This window comes from Tachysurus vachellii, chromosome 14 (assembly GCF_030014155.1).
Source record: "Tachysurus vachellii isolate PV-2020 chromosome 14, HZAU_Pvac_v1, whole genome shotgun sequence".
Taxonomy (NCBI): domain Eukaryota; kingdom Metazoa; phylum Chordata; class Actinopteri; order Siluriformes; family Bagridae; genus Tachysurus; species Tachysurus vachellii.
This window is the reverse complement of record NC_083473.1, coordinates 16,176,343-16,196,933: the sequence shown is the minus strand read 5'-3', so window position 1 is coordinate 16,196,933 and position 20,591 is coordinate 16,176,343. Positions and strand designations below refer to the sequence as shown.

At 37.2% G+C, this 20,591-nt stretch overlaps 1 protein-coding gene across 3 annotated transcripts in view; it reads right to left on the bottom strand.

Annotated features, from left to right (window-relative positions):
* Window positions 1–3,394: 3,394 nt before the first annotated feature.
* The window catches only part of cadps2 (Ca++-dependent secretion activator 2), a 112,839-nt gene continuing 95,642 nt past the window's right edge, over window positions 3,395–20,591 (bottom strand). The window contains exons 19-29 of one of the 3 annotated variants that reach the window (XM_060887565.1): window positions 18,879–19,020; window positions 18,431–18,550; window positions 16,335–16,490; window positions 15,971–16,118; window positions 14,814–14,828; window positions 13,055–13,129; window positions 12,638–12,721; window positions 12,500–12,532; window positions 8,869–8,976; window positions 4,342–4,446; window positions 3,395–4,257 (exon numbers count right to left, since the gene is read on the bottom strand). In XM_060887565.1, the coding sequence (XP_060743548.1) occupies window positions 4,090–4,257; window positions 4,342–4,446; window positions 8,869–8,976; window positions 12,500–12,532; window positions 12,638–12,721; window positions 13,055–13,129; window positions 14,814–14,828; window positions 15,971–16,118; window positions 16,335–16,490; window positions 18,431–18,550; window positions 18,879–19,020 (1,154 nt within the window). In that variant the 3' untranslated portion in view covers window positions 3,395–4,089. The remainder of the gene's footprint in view (window positions 4,258–4,341; window positions 4,447–8,868; window positions 8,977–12,499; window positions 12,533–12,637; window positions 12,722–13,054; window positions 13,130–14,813; window positions 14,829–15,970; window positions 16,119–16,334; window positions 16,491–18,430; window positions 18,551–18,878; window positions 19,021–20,591) is intronic. The other 2 variants (XM_060887563.1, XM_060887564.1) reach the window with 2 other exon arrangements.

The following is a 20,591-nucleotide window of genomic DNA, read 5'->3' as shown; positions in this document are numbered from 1 at the left end:
GTCTGGCATGAAAAAAAAAAATCTCAGCGCAAGACATGACCAGTGTAATGGCTTATAGGTCAGGAGCAAATCACACAACCGTCTGTAATAAAAATAATTATTAATAACAATTACACTCTAATTCACATCCTCTACAAACTGCAAATTGTGTATTACAAATATATCAGAACATGTAATGTTCTCTCGGCTGCTCTCCTCTCTGCTCCACCACAGCGGATCACCTGGTGATTTGGCTCAGGCTTCACGCTGGATGCCTCCCTGACGCAACACTCCTTGTTTTATCCGGAGATACTAACTATCACTGAGAGTTATCAGAAAAAATCTATCTAAAACTATTTTAATCACTGAAAACGATGGACTAGATTTAAGAGAGAGAGAGAGAGAGAGAGAGAGAGAGAGAGAGAGAGAGAGATATGCAGTTTTTTACACGAGGAAATAGAAATGAAACCCAACTGCTAAGAACGAAAAATCTCTACTATTATGCAAAATGTTAAAAAAAAAATACATCTGAAATTGAAATAAAACGAATAAAAGAAAAAAAAATCTATTTGCCCTTCCGCATTTAATGCTGCATTTTATACGAACTAATATTTATTACATTGGTTAAAGCAATAATTGTCCTATTAATTTAAAATGGTGTTTACATTTTCAAGGAGGCAATTTTACAGCTTCACTCATTTTACTGGGTCTAATGAGGCTGTTAAAGCGGTGGCAGATGGGTGTCAGATAGCCTGTAATTTACACAGTGCTTTCAGTTAATCAGCAGTCCCTCAGAGAGAGAGAGAGAGAGAGAGAGAGAGAGAGAGAGAGAGAGAGAGAGAGAGAGAGAGAGAGAGAGAGAGAGAGATCCTTTCCTAAACGTTCCTCTTAGACGAACTCTTTCAGAACAAATTCTCTTTTAAGGCTGTTTGTAACCTTTAACTCTCTTTTTAACACTAGAGTAAAATCTTGAGAATCATTTCATGTTCTGCAGGTCTTTAGGGCTGTAACATGCGTCAATCCCCATTTTTCTAAATTGGATTTCTGGATAAAACAAAACTCCTTGTTTGCATTTAAAAACAACAACAACAAAAAAACATATTTTTGAGCCACAGGTCGAAATTTATAAATGATGAATCATTACAATATTTACTGGCAAGCATAACACACGTGTAATAACTAATAACTAATAAACTATATACTAACATAACTAATTAACTAACATAACTAATTAACATAATTAACTAACATAACTAATTAACTATATATATATATATATATATATATATATATATATATATATATATATATATATATATATAGAGAGAGAGAGAGAGAGAGAGAGCGAGAGAGAGAGAGAGAGAGAAACTTTTCTAATGTAACCAGCTAATTAACAAAATATACACGCATATATATATATATATATATATATATATATATATATATATATATATATATATATATATATATATATATATACACACACACACACACAACAACAACAAAAACATTTTCGAGTCACAGGTCGAACTCTATAAATGATGATTCATTAAAATATTTACTGACAAGCATAACACACGTGTAGTTATAATATAACTAACTAACTAATTAACTAAACACACACGCACACAAACATATATATATGTTTGTGTGCGTGTGTGTGTATAAATATTGCTTTAATGTATTGGATTCATTTCTTATTTTGTTCTTATTTATTTTTTGATTTTATACAATGCATATAATTAAAGATAAGAAATTAATTTGACTCACACACATATATATTTGTAATAAAAATTCAAAGATATGCCTATATGATACAGAAAGTAGCCTGTAATAAGGTCAAAATATATTACATTTGATATATGTTGTTAAAAAGATTCGATTCTTTTTCCACCATAAACCTAAAGCAGGTTATATTGATGCTGGTTTGTTGGATATACAATAATTCTGTAGCACTAGGCTTCAGAATATCTTCAGTATCTCGTAAACACCTTGAACGAAAAACGTCTCAATGGAGAAAGTGCAGTAATAAAAGTAACCAAACAAATGCTGTTTGGTTCTAATCCCGAAGCCCACGCATTTATTCATCCAGCACTTTTAATTCAATTAATCCACACTTTAGCCTGAGACGACTGTTGTACATTTGTATCTTAATTGTAGTTACTGATCTACATTTTTAATGCATTTAGTTTTATTTGAAATAAAAGCTTAACTTCTCTTCGCTTCAGAGGAAAAACACGTTTGTTGGGCAACGAGAAATCTGTAATCTGAAACGAAACCTTATTCAGTAAATAGTAGAAGTGAAGCGAACAGCAGGCTGGTGGGAATGCTGGCTGGGTTTCTGAGCACGGACTCAGCATCATCCTCAAGCTAGTTTCAAGACTTTTCTGTAGGAAATTGTAGCCTGTGCAACAGATCATTAGGCCTGTATGCTGATGAGCCAACATTTCGTACAGTAGAGGACAACTGACCCGAGGCTTGAGCTTCTCGGCCAGATGGGCGGTAGGCGGAGGGCGCAGGCTGCTCTTTTCTCCAGCCTGAGAGCTTAGACAGACACACAGGGACAAACAGAGACACGCAGGGACACACAGAGACACGCAGGGACATACAGAGATACGCAGGAACACACAGAGATACGCAGGGACACACAGAGACACGCAAAAACACGCAGGGACACACAGAGACACGCAGGGACACGCAGCACAACTCCACAGCATTGCTTCATGCGCTAAATCACTCAGTTCTGTCCGTTTTAAAACCCATGCAGCCTTAATATGAGGCTTGTCATCATCTATCAGCTGCTCTTCCAGACATCCATTTATTACACCGTGATGTATAACTCATATTATTAGTCATTAGAACCTAATATAACATACATGTCAAATTTAAAATAAATTTTAAATGATTACAAGCTATTATGCAAATTGGCTATCTATCTATCTATCTATCTATCTATCTATCTATCTATCTATCTATCTATCTATCTATCTATCTATCTAGTTTGAATCTACAGACATGGGATAAACACCACTTACTCTAATCCTCTATGCTTTATTATTTTCACGTCATTTGTTTGCTTTCCGAGTTCAAATTTCTTTTATTACTTATTTGTATTTGCCAAAGTCATTCATAAGGGTCTGAAAAGAGCTGTTAAATATTCATATTTATTCATTTTGCTCCATTCATGGTTATTTCATAATACTGGGAAGAGAAGTTAAAATCTCAACCAACCCAATTGCACTTTATTACAATGAAAAAGAAATCTAACACATTTGACAGTAAATTTCTTGTTTTATACTTATTTTAGTAGGGATTTAATCCACAAGATTTTTGTGGCTTTTTAAGTGACGCATTTCCTTGTTCTGGAATAAAAGGACTTGTGTTGAAACTAGTCTCAAATAAATGACACCCGATATTAACATTAAAAACACTTTTAATTCTAACATTTCAAACACACCTGTTCAAACCCAGGTGCACAATATACAATAGAAATATTTAGCACACACACACTCATGCGCACATACTGTATACGCGCACACACACACACACTCACACACACACATTCTGCTTACAATTATGTGACAAAACAGAACTAGGTAACAACATACAGTACAGAAACATACACGAATAACACAACTCTGAAAAACCGAAGTTCATAATAATGTCACCAGTTATATTTATCGCACAACACTCGCATTTTATTCTAGTTTCAGGCTTCTGCTTGTGCAATGTTCATGCCACAGTGTAAAGCACATCAGAACTTGTGGTCCAGGTTGTATCAAAGATAAGAGAAATCCACAGAGTTTTTTTTTCTGTAGTGTTCAGGTTTTTACCTACATGTAGTCATCACCAGCAGCACCTCTAGTGTTCACAGTCATAGCCAGCTTTGTTGGACATTCATTTACCAAACCATGGAACATCAAATGAAATATAGGAGGTGGTTATCGAAGTACATTGTACAAGCACACAGTAATAACAAGATAGTTATGCTTGGACAGAGGTGCTGTAGCATGGACATAAATAGCTTTAAATTGACATCACTCAGTGAAATGATTTATATAAACATCTAACAAGATCCAAAGTGATGAATCTGATGATGAAGGACTGAAGTTAACCCTCTTCATCACTGTCTCTCATGCTGATGCCCTGCAGTCCGTCTCCCGCAGACACGGCGGCTGTGGCCTCCTCTATAGTGAGCCGGTTATAGACGGTCTCGTAGTTCTTGCTGTTCAAGGTGCTGTCTAGGACACCCTGCAGCCTGAAGTCACGGAAGGACTTCTGCAAAACAAATACAAAAGCTTCTAACACTCTTCAAGGTTGCTTATATTGGTTCTTTGCAAATTCTTGAAGCAAACAATTGACCTTGACTATCTTGATGAGGGTTTTGAGTTGATAGACATGAAGCTGCAGATCCAGTCTGTCCGTCAGCCAAACACACAATGCCTTCATGGAAGTGCTGTACCATTGCTATGAATATGCGGAAAAAAGAAAAGCAGAACCTTGGCTTAGTGTTTGAGAAGAGATCAATGCTATGGCTGGTCATTATCTCCTCTGATAAAGTGAAGCAATGGATTATTAGATAATTAGGTTTGGATTAGGTTTAGGTTTGCATTTACAGTACACTGATTGCAAAAACTTTCAAAAACCTTTATATCAAAAAACAACTTTCAAACTGTAAAACATAAATATTGCCATATGCAATAACTGCCATAATGCCATAATTTAGTGATTCATAATCACTGGTAAAACATTTTATATTACACTCCAAGTTATGTAAACTTGTTAAAGCTTTTTACACAATTAAACTGGTCACAATATTCTTAAAATCCCATTAAAATCTATAGCATTTAAAGCCCATTAAAATCTATATGATTTAAACTGTTTAAGAAATACACAGAATACCAAATTATTTTTTTTCTTTTGTACAAGAACAGTAAATTATTATTATTAATTATTTCTATGCCATTATAAAATATAAAAATAACATTTATTATAAAAACAGGAGAAATTGAAGAACAAGTGCTCTGAAGCTCTGAATCTCTCTCTCTCACACGCGCACACACGCACACACACACAGCATGTAAACTCTTGATCACTCGGTAGAATAAATGTGATGTGGCACTTTTGTCCCTTCCTTTCAAATACATCACCCAGTTATGCTCAGTCTACATTTCCAGGTTAATAGTGAAGGTGAAGGTCTCATACAGCCAACACTTACACTGTAAAGGCAAAAGAATGTATTGGATTTTATTATAAGCAACATGATTATTTCGATCCTGAGCTAGTAGTGTTTTATTGGTTGGAGATGTACGCAAAGTTGTCAGAAAGTGAATTCTCACTGCTTTGTTAGTTGACTGAATGCCTCTTTAGGTCTCTGGAGATTCACTACAACATCGGCACATGACAGACTCTGACATGTCAAAAAGACTTTTAATCAAACGCTCATCTAATGATGAATGGGGTTCTTTTACATCACATGGATTTATAGCTGTAAAGAGCTAATTAGCTCATATTGAATTATAGGAAGAAATAAAAGTAGTAAAAGTAGTTAAAGGTCATATTACAGTCATTATAATATGTACTTATTAACTTATTGACAATATCAGCTAATCCTCATAAGATTACTCTTCTGAGAGATATTTTTCTTTAGCTAAAGTATTCATTCAGTTTAATCTTAAACACTTGTGCGCAGGAGCAGTCATGCTATTGTCAGCCAGTCATGTGGCTGAAGTGCTTGTTAGTGATGCCATGCTTGTTAGTGATGCCATGCTTGTTATTGATGCCATGCTTGTTAGTGATGCCAGGCTCTACAGATCTGCTGCTTTCTTCTTCTCAGCAATCTAAACTCTAGAGACTGTTTAGTGTGAAAATCCCAGGTGATCAGTGGTCTGTGACTATGCCACAGTTAAAGTCTCTGAGAGTCACTTAATTCTATGTTTGATGTGAACATTGATTGAAGCCTTTGACCAGTATCTACTTCATGTTACACACAACACCTCTGCCACATGACTGGCTGTTTGTTGAAAAACAGGGTACAGGTGTTCCTATTAAAATGGTCAGTGATTGTATGTTTTTTTTTTTGTTATTTAGAATCAAATATGCATTAAACAGATTTTTCCCCCCAGATTTTTTATGTACTGTGTGATCTGTGAAAAACTTCATATTAATGATTATTTTTCAATCTCAGCACTGAAATATAATCCAATGTAATCAGCAACTGGTCCAATACATACACAGCAATATGCACATGTTCATATGAAGGTATAATTAGAAATTGACAATATCTTGATTAAGGTAATTATATAACAATTAATAACCTTAAAAGACACACATTTTTATTTTTTCTTCATTAAAGAAAATCCTTTATTTGTAAGGATAATTGTAGTGATGTTCCTGACTGTCAAAATGTAACAAATAAAACCTTCATTTTTGTTTTCACGTGCACAACAGTAGGTCTGCTGTACATGATTGTGAACACCAGTCACATTCATCTTTAAGTAATCAACAATTCCAACTCCTACACTTAATTGAATGTAGGAAAAATAGAAAGTGAAGCTCTCCCTAATTGAAGTGCTTAGCTAGGAGACAGAAACATAGGAACAAGGTGACACTAATTTGTGCAGGTGAGGGAGAGCAAGCCGCATTTCTCCATATTACTAGCAGTCAGACACGAACACATTAACGGGAACATTTCCTTCCTGCGCCAGTAATCACACACTTAAGTATCCTCTTGTCTTTATCATTAAGGAGGCAGTGAAGGGCATATGTGGCACCCGTGACCAAGCGGAAGACTCTGGCCCCTTGCCATGCAGACCTCATCACACTCTTAATAATGCTGATTTACTGCTGCCTGCAAGGGCATGCACAGCATGATTTACACAAAGTATCTTATCTTAGACAAACACAATGGTTTTAATATCCATATATTTTCCCACATTTAGTCCAACACGGTGATGCAGCCAAAAGCAGAACTCGTACAGAATACCAATCTATCCATACTAGTAAAAATAGACAAGATCACATAATGAAACAAGAATACAGGCATGTGCACCGCTTCAGCAGCACTCTTTCTCTCACAGCCTGTTTGATGAGGAAGGGTCTTTGGGCGACACAGCAAGACCCTGCTGTCAGCTTCCTCTCCATGTGCATGACTGGGTGTGTGTGAGGCGCATTAGGGAGCGCGAGGAGTGTGTGTGAGGCACATTAAGCGTTCTGTGTGCCTGTCTCCTCACCACCGCTCTCCGACCCCAGCAGAGGCCCCGCAAATAAACAGAAAAGCCCCAAACACTGCATCTCTCCAATCTTGCCCTGCACACAAAGTTTTCAAACACAATCTACACATACACTGCAGAGACCTTCCTGTTGTGTGTGTATGTGTGTGTGAGGGGGTCTATATCTTGTGTTTCTCCTCAAATGTCAATATAAACAACTGTGTGTCTCCTGATTGTTCGACAATCTGTGGACATATAGTACTGAAAGACCAAAAACACACACACACATATATACACACACTCTCCCCATCAGTATAAACAGGTCAAAAGTGTGAGTTTTCAGACACTGAAAATAGTCACAATAGAGTGATGAGAGCTATTTGTGAGGCCTCATTGCCTCTCCCAATAAAAACTTTCCAAACCTCCTTACACCTCTCACTCACTGTTTTCTATACAGAACATAGAGAAAAAGAGGCCTGGAGCTGGGTTCTCAGGAGAGGGAGAGAGGGAAAGACTGACAGACCGACAGACACTGTAAGAAACAGCGAATGCTGTTGACAGACTAATGTGAACTAATAAGCTGTTGTGTAGTTGTAGTTAGAAGTTAAGCATAGATCCCAAAGTTGCTATGAAGTTGACCGTTTGCAGAATGTGAGTTAAACCTTACTCATCGTCAAGGAACAAGCCACAAAACGTCTTAACGCATGCACTGAATTTAGACTCAAAGCCTCATAATCCGTCATTTAACAGAGTGCTTAAGGGCTTGACAACTCACAATCCACCCTTTTTGCTGAGGTGTGTAAAGAGATGCTGTTGGAAGAAAATGCAGCCACTGGTGTTAAGATCAAAATCAGTGTCTAAAAGGCTTCTGTACACCAGAACTGCTGTTTAGGTTTATAAGATAGATGGCTTAACATGCATATACAGAAGGATGTCAGTCAGATGAAAAGTGAGCTCTTGTTGCATGTCACAGAAAGCAGCATTGCACATGACTGTAAATAGACTTTTATACACAGCACCTTATATCAGAATTTTGCCCCTAACACATTTATGTACAGGTAAGTCTACTTTTAGTATAACAATTTTATTCTAATTTTTATTCTTTTCTTATGACTTTGTAAGTTGGAAAGGCTTCTTAAGTTTTGAAGGACCATCTATACATGACCTGTTATTTAAATAATCAGTTTTTAATGCAAAAAAAAAAAAAAAAAAGAAATATATAAAAGTGTACTTTCATATAAGAAAGAAAATTCATCTGTTATTTAAACAGCCTGAGTACAATGCCATTTAAATGCAGTGTATTGTCTATGGGTCTATTGTCTAACTTCTATAAAACTGCCTGAATAAAACAAAATAATGAAGTGATATATTCAGTAAGAAAACTTGTCCCTCACCAGCCCTCAGGTCAATATTCTTCTTTTGAGTAGCTGTTAAGGAAAATTATGGGGAAAAGATCCGTTTGAAATAAAATTATTGTTTGATATTCTTCTACATAATAAAGAAATCTGTGTAGCAACTGTAAGCAGCACTAAACAAACAATACGGTAAATATGCAGGTCTATAATACTCTGGAAAAGACATAATATAAGAGAGTGTTAAGTAAATGACGCTGTACTTAACCTTGCTTTCGCCCACTAGTGATACCACTGCGTGTGTTTGTGTCTGCTGAGGCACTTACGTCGAAGATTTTCTCTGTGTACATCTCATCATTCACACGGTCTCTGAGGATGTCCTGGTTTTGCCTCACAAATGTAATGTAGGTGTCTGCAAGATCCATGCCAGGTTTCTGAGAGAGAGAAAGAGAGAGAGAGAGAGAGAGAGAGAGAGAAATGATGCATATGAGATTGATTTGACAGAAGAAAAGAAACTGTAGTGAAACAAAAGATTTACTATTTTAAAGGTAGAAATATCTGGCATCTTTGCATGCAGGAATAAATCTGCCAATGCATTTACCTATGCCGTGTTTACAGCAGGTCATTGGCTGTCAGTAGTGTTTATTGAGTTTATATTCAAGACCCTGGAGGCATATATTGTAAAAGTGAAGGCACATTAATTACTGTTAAAGTATGATAAAATCCATAACAACACTCTCTATGTGACCAGGTGGAAAACAATAACAGACTAATATGCCTCTAAATTGCCTACAAGCTGTCAAGACAATCTTCTCAGTTTACCTGAGCAACAAATAAAGAAAAAAAAACACACTGCTATTCACACTGGGAGCACAAGTGAAGGAAATGCTCTAATACTACTGTAATTGCTTTGACACCTTTCACACCCATTTCTCAGGGGCTGACAACCTGCAGGCAGAGCACGGCTCCTTATCACGCTATGCTTCCTTCGTCTACACCTACGCCATGGTGGAGGACACAGGAACGCTACACCACAGCAAGGCGGAAATTCCCTTTTGGCTCTTAATGGTGAAATGGTGGGATAACTAGACACAACATATCTGATGGACACTCTGCTTCTCAAGTTACTGACAGATCAGATATGTGACAGCTGCTGTGTTCATTCCAGCATAGCAGCATGACATTAAGAGCTTACCGCACAAAGATTTGTCTGAAATACCGAGCGCACATTACGCACACATTTCCGATTTAACTCCAGTGTCAATCAATCACGCAAAACAAAGAGATTTTTTTCTGATTTTGATACGTGTGTGAACTCACAGACACAAATAATATGTGCTACTTTAGGGAACACGTATAAGGAACAAAGTACAGTGATGGAGACTATCAAAGCCATCAGACAATGTCAACATTAATAATGCTATATTTGAATACATTAAAATATTAAGACTGATATCCTTTCAAAGAGACTTTAAACATTAGCATTCTATAAACATAATACATTTCTTTATCATTTAACGTTATCCTTTCACTTGTACTTAAGCTTTTTGACTCTTCCCAGGGACCTTTAACACACAGCAATATAAATACATACGTTTATTTATCAAGTAAGTGGTAGTAAGCATGTATATATAATTATAGCAGACAGCAAGGCTAATAGCTTCCTATTCACTATATGTTCACTACATGGGGTATGACATCATGGATTTTTCTCCCATTAACCTGCAAAAGATCACAAAGGCCAAAAAATTAGGAAACTTGTACATCGACAGACCTGGGTACAGCAACCACAAGCACATCAACATGTTTTATGACTTATGTAAATATTAGTAAATATTAGGAATATTTAAAACTATGGTAGGTATTGTGTTGAATATTGTTTTTCCCTTGAGATGCATTCCCACCCGTGCTCACAAAGCTCCACCTCCAGGATCTACAGGGGACCACAGAACAAAGTGTCTATAAAATAACTAAAAGGAGGCCCAGCCACACACAAACAAGCGTTCTGGACCAGAAGCAATGAATTTTCTCATCCAAATCATCCTCATTAATACATTTGTGTTGAGCCCATTGCTTGCTCCATTTTTATCATGTTTATATTGCGATTAAGTCATAAAACATGTCCAGCAGTCTTAGTGTGTGTTTGTGTGTCTGTGTTTGTGTGCACTGTCACCTCAATCATCCCAGTCAGCCACATGACAGAGCTTTTTCTGACAGTGCAACAAAGTAATCTCACACACACACACACACACACACACACACACACACACACACACACACACACAAATCAAGGTTCTAACAAGCTTAAACATGAGTACACACATTCTGTCAGCGAACCTTCTTGGCCATCACTAGCACAGAATCCCAAACAGCTGACAATCAGAGGACGCAGGAGCATTTGAGCCACAGTAGGGAACAATACGAGATCAGCTAGGAACAAGCAAGGGTGCTGGGAAGCCGGGGCGTGTGTGACTGAATCAATGCAGAGGTATGGGATGGTGTGATTAAGGCCAGGTTAATGACTGGTTAAGCTGAGGGGATAAGCGACGGGGATGGGAAACAGACGAGAAAAAGAAGGAGAGACAAAATAGATGGTAATTACACAGAGTGGCTGTTCTGGCTTCCTGCCACTGCCTCATTCACTGCCCAGGTGCAGGTGTATAAATGCGTGCGAGAGTGTGATTCTGCGTGTGTGTGTTTGAAAGACAGAGAGAGAGTGAGAGAGAGAGAGAGAGAGAGAGAGAGAGAGAGAGAGAGAGAGAGAGAGAGAGAGAGAGATGAAGTATGTGTGAACTGTTTGTATGCCTCGTATGAGAATCTACAAGTAAGTTTGTGGTAAATAGTTTGAAGGTGGAGTGTGTATGTGAGAGCGTTAGCTTTTAATCAAAGCATGTGTTTTGGAGGGTGTGAATGTCTGACTCAGTGTGTTTGGCTGAGCTACCAGCAGGGCTTGCCTTGCCAGAATACCCCACTGCTTGAATGGCAGTCTTCACAAAAGAGCAGGAGAGCTTAAATTTTCGTGACAAGGGCCCAGAAATGTTCAGTGGCAAAGGCCAGACCAGAGCCTGGCTCTCTGGCTCCCTCTCTGCTCCTGAACAGCTGTGAAATGGGCTTTCAAGGTGCTGGGTTGCCTCCAAACAATAGCCCAAGGTGGACCTTACATTCTCATTTAACTTGTAAGAGGGGGATTTGCCTACTGCACACCACAGGTGTCTGGTGCCAAGAGCGCATGTTTATCAGGCTGAAAGATTTATTTGATCAGTGGAGCATGACAACAACATCGCTGCCTTGTTTGATTTGGCAATTTAGCTTTTTTTTTTATATTATTTATTTTTAGGACTAATGCACTTGTTAAAAACAACATATCTTGTCTTATGAATGTACAATAAAATAAAGCTAGAAATTGCTAATCTACTAGCAAAGCACTACTTCTCCATGCCATTTATTTTCCAGAAATTAAACCAGTGTAGATTTCCTTGTCTGTTTGTTTCCTCCCTGCCACCTCTGAGAACACAGTCCTCTCGCTGCTTGTTGTGAAACCCGCTGTCGACAACTTTCTGGATTGCGAACCAAATCCAAGCCAAATGGGTTACCAATTAGCATTACTTAGCCAGCTCTCAGATGCACCCTGGCACTACAATAGCTCATTGCAAAATTCTGCAACATTTAGCACTGCCATTTGATGAATAAATAGGAAATATTTCTCATATGATGGCAAGAGATACTGAAACAGCACTTGATACTCGTCCGTTGGTTTTCTTACTGAGAGAGGGCATGCCAGAAGGCTAGGCTGCAACACTCGGCAAAGTTGGATTCCACATCTTACAAGTGATTACAAAACTGGCGAACGCACAAAACACCGCATGTGCTAAATAAAATACTTTGTACACAGTCACACAGCAGACACCAAAGCTTCATGCAGACAGTAAGCACTGAGAGTTCTGAGCTAACACTTACTGGGACATCCACGTACTTGGCTGCTGCTTTTACCTTTAAAAGAAGGCATGCGTAAACTATACTGACTTCATGTATGTCTTTAAATGGAACTATTTCAGTTTTTGGCACTCAGACGAAAGAGGAAAAATAAACACTTACAGTAAAAGAAAGGATTGAAGAAAAAAATGTTCCTTCATCATATCGTGAAAGCTTGGACAACACGCCGTCTAAAACAGCAGCAAACTGCAATTGAAGAAAGAAAGAGGGAATTTAATACAAGACGAGACATTAAAAAATATTTAAACAGCACACATGCCACATAATGACAATTTTTAGCAGCCCACAAGAATGTGATAAATAAGAAATTGGGTAATAGCAACTTGGGATGAAAATACCATCTCTGATATCGAGCTGCTAGCTTCCTCAGTGAGAGGCTTCGGAAAAATCCAAAACTATCATTCATAGACCTTCTTATATTCATTCAGTGTAAATGGAAGGGCTCAGAGGCATTCACCAGTACATGTGAAGACCAGCAGAAGAGCTAGCAAAAGCCAACCATCAGGAAACGAATAGTACCTTTGAAACCAGGCAGGAGATCATTTCTTTAAATGCCTCATCGATCAGGACATCAATTTTAGAATGGTACTGTTGCTGTGGAGATGTTCACATAACACATGACTTGTTAATAGAATGTGATGGATTACAGCACAGATATAAATACAGTTTATAATACAGTTTACAACAAAAATCAAATAATTGAAAAAAAGGAACTGACTGCTGATAGACAGGTAAAATATTTAAATACACGCACAAATAAGAATCCGTTTATTATTAGTTTTGAACTAAAAAAAAAAAAGAAAAGAAAAAGTATGAATTATATTCTGTATAATACTTCAGTCACTGCAATTACAAGTTCCTGCACTCAATCAAGAGCAACTGCAATTTTAATCTCACCTCACAGTAAATGAACAAACTGCATAATCACAGAAACATATACTATGGAGTAGAAAATCTTCCATGGCTGAGTTAAGCAGCTAATAGGCCCTATTATACCACTGAATGGAATTCCTTTCCTCGTTTAGGCTAAAGGAATCTGAAGGATACGTTTTTTTCTTAAAGCAGGCCGCAACAACGGCAGAGTGGTGTATCTCGAAAAGTCTCATTCAGCTTCAGTGCCCAAAAGCTCAATCTGACTTCAATTAATCTTGCATTATTAATCTGGTTATATTGATTCATTTGTTTTTGGCTCAAAAAAGGTGATGCTGAAAAAGATAGGAAGAAGGATAGGGAAGAACTCTGAGGGAAGAGCAAACGAGAGATAGAGGAACAGAGAAAGAGGAGGGAGGCAGAGGGAGAGAGAGTGTGTGTGTGTGTGTGAAAGGGAAAGAGAGCCTCCATTCGGCTCCGTTGAATAGATGCCTTTGCTGCATGCAAGGCAAGCAGGAGTTCATCTCTGCCAACAATGCCCTTTCACAGCACATCTAAAGAACACCCAAATTAAAAATTTCAATCAATAAAGAGCGTAGATCGGTGACAAATTGAGGGTGATGAGAGGTCACCATTGGCAGCCCTAATTTTCTTTTCACTATTTTTCACTACATGAAATGGCAATTTTTCCATAAACAGAATTATGGGCTAATCTTAAGGACTTTTTACCTCAATTAACACTTCCATGTTTGCTTTTTATACAACAGTGGGGGCCAAATTGCAAGGGCTCTTTTTGCATTAGAGGGGATTAAATTGTGGGGTCTTTGCTGTGTGTGAAAACCAAAAGAACAATAATTTCTTTTGAAAACATTTATCTGGGAGCGATCCAGTAAGAGGCACTTCAGGGAGAAAGCAGTTTCTAAAGAGTAACCTTGCATTCTGAAACACAGCAACCCCTTTCAATGGAAGCGTGAACAGGCAAAGATATATGCTAGTAAAATTATTATCTACATATTACAAACACATGCGACACACATACATGACATGAGCCAGGAAAAAAATTCTGAACTCTTGTATGTAGATTCAGCTGAATGTTGAACAAATTTCAGAAGGAAGAAACATAATGCTCTAAGAAATGCTCTTTTTGATAGCAGAAACATTAATTAATGTTAACAGTAACATTAACACAAGTATTTTAATATAGAATGATAATCGAACATTTATATCTTTACAACATTTCTATATTCTTTGCAAGTCACAGAGCAAAGTATTAATAAAAAGAGTTGAAATGAGCACTGGATAAACGTATTACAATAAAAGCTGAACTGAGAGATGATCATGGAATAGAACTGTTTTCCAAGGCAGTTTAATACAACAATTTTTAAGCATGAGTGCTTGCGTAACTCACCCACTGCTGGTCCATCTTGGATTCATGCAATGATGAGCAGGACAAATGAAAAGATTAAAAAAAGCGAGTGTAAAATAGACAAAGAAAATAGAAGATCTGATATAAATAAAAAAAAAAAAAACACAACAACAACTGAAAATATGGCATACAACAAGAAGGATGGACTAATCAGTGAACTGAATCCATAACAAACAAAGATGCAGGATCAGGATGGAGTACAGTAAGTGAGAATCACTGGTTGAAAGATTGGCTTTATCTTTAGAGGAGATTTTTTTAGACTTTATCTCATTTTGAAAGCATCTTTATTTAATTTACATATTATTTATTTATTCTGAGACACACACCTTCAACAACAAAAATGGAAAATGAGTTGGTCCTTCCATTACCCCCTCCCACTAACATACGATGACATGCACCAGTCACGTTGTGCAGCATTGGTCTGCTCATTTGCACTTTATCTGCCATATGCCTTGCGCTGCTTTATTTACTTTCTATTGTTAATATTATCTGTATGCACCTTGGGACTGAGAGTAATGCAATTTCAAATTCTCTGTATGTATGTACTGTACATGTGGAAGATTTGACAATAAAGCAAAACTTGAACTTGAACAGCTACTATCTTTACATTTACTCAGGAGTCTTCCAGGTTGAGGTTTTCTCCACTCAATGATCTACTGGTTTTGTTTCCAAAAACCGCATACCAATCAAAGAAAAAGCTAAATAAATAAATAAATAAAAGCGTATACCCAGATGGTACTTCTTTCTATGATTTGATGGATATACTTCAGAGTATATCAGAGTTGTGCTACAGTTAATCATACACTACACACACTTCAATGACCTTGAGTAAGTCATCACTGTATTGTGATTTTTTTTATATGGATAGACAAAATGTTTTTGATTTAGAAACAAAATCATCAATTTAAATCATTTAGAAAAAAAAAAAAATTAAAAATAAATAAATAAATAAATATATATATAAAATTAGACTATATATATATATATATATATATATATATATATTTTCACACACACATACATATACCCGAAATGTCAAAAAAAATATACTTAATACAAGATTAATATACTAATAATCATTTATAACATCGGCACTTAAATATAAATATAAGATGGACTAAATATGGATATGGTTTTACCTCTTGGCCTTGGTCGAGGATACAAAGCTTAGAGTACTGCTTCTTAGCATCCATAAGAATGTTGAACATGGTACAGACCGACAAAGGCACCCTGAAGTCAGTGGATTTACTTGACTTCTGCATCTTAATATCAAAAGCTGCTTTGGTCCTGCATTAAAAGAGGTACAGCTTCATATCACACCTCACATTATTGGATTTATGTGTGCACTTCGCTTACATTTCAAATGCCATAAACATTCAAAAAGGCCAGTGCAAAAGCAAAAGGAACTCTACTGTACTGGATAATTTATATTGTTACAATCAATTTAAATGCAGGGATGTACATTTAAAAAAAAAATGCAAATGTTTTAACATGAGCCTTGACCTTTTGACACAGGCCTCCATCATATCACTAGCCATGAGCTTCAGCCTCTGCTCCAGATGTCTGGCAAACTCCGGCTCTGGCCAGTGCAGGTCCATTACAAACACCTGGAGAGCGTCCAGCTTCCAGAACAGGTCCTCTGATGTCGCTGAGCCATTACTGTAAACATAAAGCATAGAATAGGACCAGCTTTCTCCGGCCTTTTTATCTGATGTAAGGCATCTAAATTTTCAAGCCCCACTGAATTTTTAAAACCTGTAAACTCCAGCTAAATGAAATCAGCTTTTCAAGTAAATGTCTTTCAAGTACTTGAAGTGTTCATCAATAATTTGAATAGAATTGGTTTTCTGTAGGTTTGTCTAAGCTAATTTTAGCAGCACGTACCTTTAGACAGAACATGGTAACTTAGCAACTAATTCAAAAGAACGCTTGAGTTAAATCATTCACTTATCATGGCACTTATGTAAATTGCTTAAATCCAGGTTTATTTGTTTATCGCTATTGTTTATTCTTGTGATATTGTCATCATCATTAAAAAAAATTCTATTCATGCTAAAAGAAATCATGTTTTATAATAAAACAATTTAGTCATGTTATGTGACTCATCAGAGGACAACAACGAAAAAGCTTTGCCTATACAGCTCAAAGCTGCTGGAAAATGCTTCTGGGTTTCCAGAGGCTTAAGACAGCCTCAGCAGGGCAGACAGATGGACTGACACCACTGTGTCAACCACAGTTAACACAACAACACAACGAGAGGCTGACACAAGCAGCATTCAAGTGTACAGCGCAAAACGCTCAGCAGTAAGGAAAAAAAGGGCACTCACTCCTCTCGCTGTTAAAAGACTGTTACCTTCACAAGTGGCAGTCCTGGAAAATAGTTTGGCAAAGTCCACAGTGCAATTAAAAAGGATGAGCATGAGTTCCCACTCGATTAATTAGCGGCGGTACAGTGTGTGAGGGCTCCCTCGGGGGCCTGCGCCGCCCCCTCATGCCTGTGAGAGCGGGGGAAGAGGCAGCATGAACAAATGGACGAGCTTCTCGCCAGGAGCAGCACTCCTATGGGGGAACACGGCATTCTGACTGCCTCTAACAACCAGCTAACCACAGAGTCCCATTGGACACACACCCACAGGACTGCTCCCACTACAGACACTGTTTCAGGCCTGAAACCTGGTGTGCATTTGCAGTCCAGCCTGTTTACAATGAACATGATCTACATATTAGGATTTTTTTGATGATCAACAGTGTTCCATATTAACTATAACATCACGGTCACCATTATTGTCAAGGCAATCCGAGAGACTCAAAGATGACTTAAATAGTTCTGCAATTAACAAATTCCGTTCCATGAATTTACAAGACGAGCATACCAAACAGAAACGGCAAAATACAAAAAGGAATCTATCGACACTTTTCAATTTCATTCGTAAACCGTGCTGGTGAAAGACGTAGAGAAAGGGAGAACTGATGGCTTAATGGCTATCACTTCAAAATCAAATGAGTAAAGTAAGCCAACAATTCCTCACAGCTCAAACAGCATCCAAAGGAGTACAAAAGGTTTAGGTTTATTATCATTAAATATCTGGCAAATGAATTCGTTGAAAGCAAGTAATTCTAAAGTCAAGTTAAGAAAAACGTCACGAACCTTAAATGGAAATCGAAAATGTCTAATACAAATACTCTGTTACACCACAGCTCAATACATAACAAATCTGGGTCAGCTACAGTAGATTGCTAGATCACAATAACATAGCTCAAAGTACAACATCAGAAGTACAACAGCTCCAGGCTTACGTGCTCAGCTGCTCGACCAGACATACATACTGTATGTACATATATATATATATATATATATAGATAGATAGATAGAAAGATAGATAGATAGATAGATAGATAGATAGATAGATAGATAGATAGATAGATAGATAGATAGATAGATAGATAGTCTGCTCTGATGCACTAAGTTGATTTGTTTTTGGGTGGTTCTAAAGGTTCAAAAAGTGAAAACGCTTAATATAATAAGCATTTACTATTAACTATAATAAGCACCGGCATGGCCATTAAATTTGGATGGTGCCCAGCTGGCCCATACACACGTGTTATCACATAGTGGTCCAATCCAGGAGGGGGTGGAGAAGCTGGGCATCTGAGGAAGATTGAGGGGCAGGTTGGGAACTTTAGGCAAAGGCACACTTGGCAGATTGTTGGTAATAGTCCTGCCAGAGATTGAAAAGAGGAAAAAATACAGAGAAGGGAAAAAAGACAGAAGAAACAGAAGAGTAAAAAAAAGAATGACAGACACAAAGACTGAAGCACTGCAGAGTTTTACTTTGATGGAAAATAGAAAGATAGAAAAGCTACACGTGATTTAGTGTTTTTTTTTAATGAAAGTGTTTAGTTGTCAAGTGGGGGGGGGGGGGGAAGAGATAAGAGAGAAGCCTTATAGTTAAAAAGATCCTGTTGTATAAATCCATGCTGTAAGACAATAGATTCTGTCATCATGTCTGTTGTACACATGAAAGCCCTCAAACCTAAATGTCTTACTTGACTGACTGCCAGGTCTCTTGCTCAAAGCCACGATGGACAGACTGGGCAATGGAGGACTCCATCAGATCAATATAGCGAACCACCAGAGGCACGTAGAGCTCCTGCAGGTGCTTGTGGAATGCTCCATTGCACAAGTGAGCTATAGCAGGGAAAAAGATTTAAATAATTAAAAAGCTTTAAAATTGTAGTAAACACATAACACACTCTTTGTAAGAGTCTCAAATACAATTTTGGCATAAATTCAAGGCCAAAACCAGACAGCTTTGCATAAGTAGTAGCTGAAATTCTCTGAGAGACCACATTAAATTTGTAATGGTTAGAAATCCCTAGAAATGACTCCTAGAAAAAAAAGAAAAAATAGAGATCTATTTTTTCCAAAATAAAGTAATAAAAAAAACATTTGTTGGAGAAGCTATCTAGTAGTGCGTGGGATAGAAGAAGCAGACGAGTAAAGGTGGCGCACATTCCCACAAATTCCTGTGGGATTTCATGAGAGAGAGAGAGAGAGAGAGAGAGAGAGAGAGGCAGACAGACAGACAAGAGACAGACAGACAGACAGAGAGAGGTGTCTCACTGGGCATCATTAGTTATAATTCCCTCTCACGCTGTTCCTTCATCATTAACACTAGCCTTTTTACTCTCGTGGGTGTGTGAGCACGTTTCACAACCATTTAACATCTTGAGACGATGATAAAACTCATGTGTGCATTTAGTGGCAGTAACAAGATGCAGCCTTCATGGCCAAGAGCTTGATATTTTATAAGCCCATTCACAGGGGAATAAATGATTAGCAAGGATACATATACATACACACAAACACACACACACACACACACACACACATATATATATATAAATATATAGTATGTAAAAAATTATATTTTGTATGTAAGGAATAATATGCACACACTGCACCGTATGAATAGAATCCAATATATGCTATATATCCACACGAAAGTGTCTTATTCCACTTATACCACAGCAATTAGCTGATTAATAATGAATGAATTATTATTATTAATGAATGACCCATCATTTTATACAGTTTACATTGTGGAATGTCCATGAGGCAAGTCAGTTCCTGTTATCACTTACATTATAGCAGCTACAACTATCAGACATTTAATTACTTTCCTGTCTATTTCTTCTGTTTTTAAGGATAATAAGAAAAAAATCCCATATCATGTCATGTTACTGAAATATCTGAAAGCACAAACTCCTTTCTCTCCTGTATGCTTTCCCATATGTGGAAACTTGGTGACTGTTACATAAAAGTGTGACGCCTGAAACTCCTAGCATAAATGCTAGGGTAAGTGTTTACTAACAGAAAACATCATCACATTAATGATTATAGGCTTTTATTGTTAAACAACAACAAGGCTTTATTTATTTTATTAAGGGTTAGATTATGTGGAGCATTCGCCATACAATTCCCTGGAAATGAGTGGTTACTATAGAAACAATAACATATAAGAACTAGCACATTACTATAAACCCATTATTTGTGTTACTGGAACTACTGCCAGACACATACATTTTCCCAAACAGTTTAATGACACCATTTTTATTTAGAACTTGGGAGATACAGCCAATAAGTGCTCAGAGTATTTGGGAATTTTAAGAAAAATCTCCTGGTTGAAGCTCCGCCATGAATTTGGTTTAGAAAGTGCCAAGAGTGTGAAAAGCTTTATCAGAAAAATTGTTAGGGAT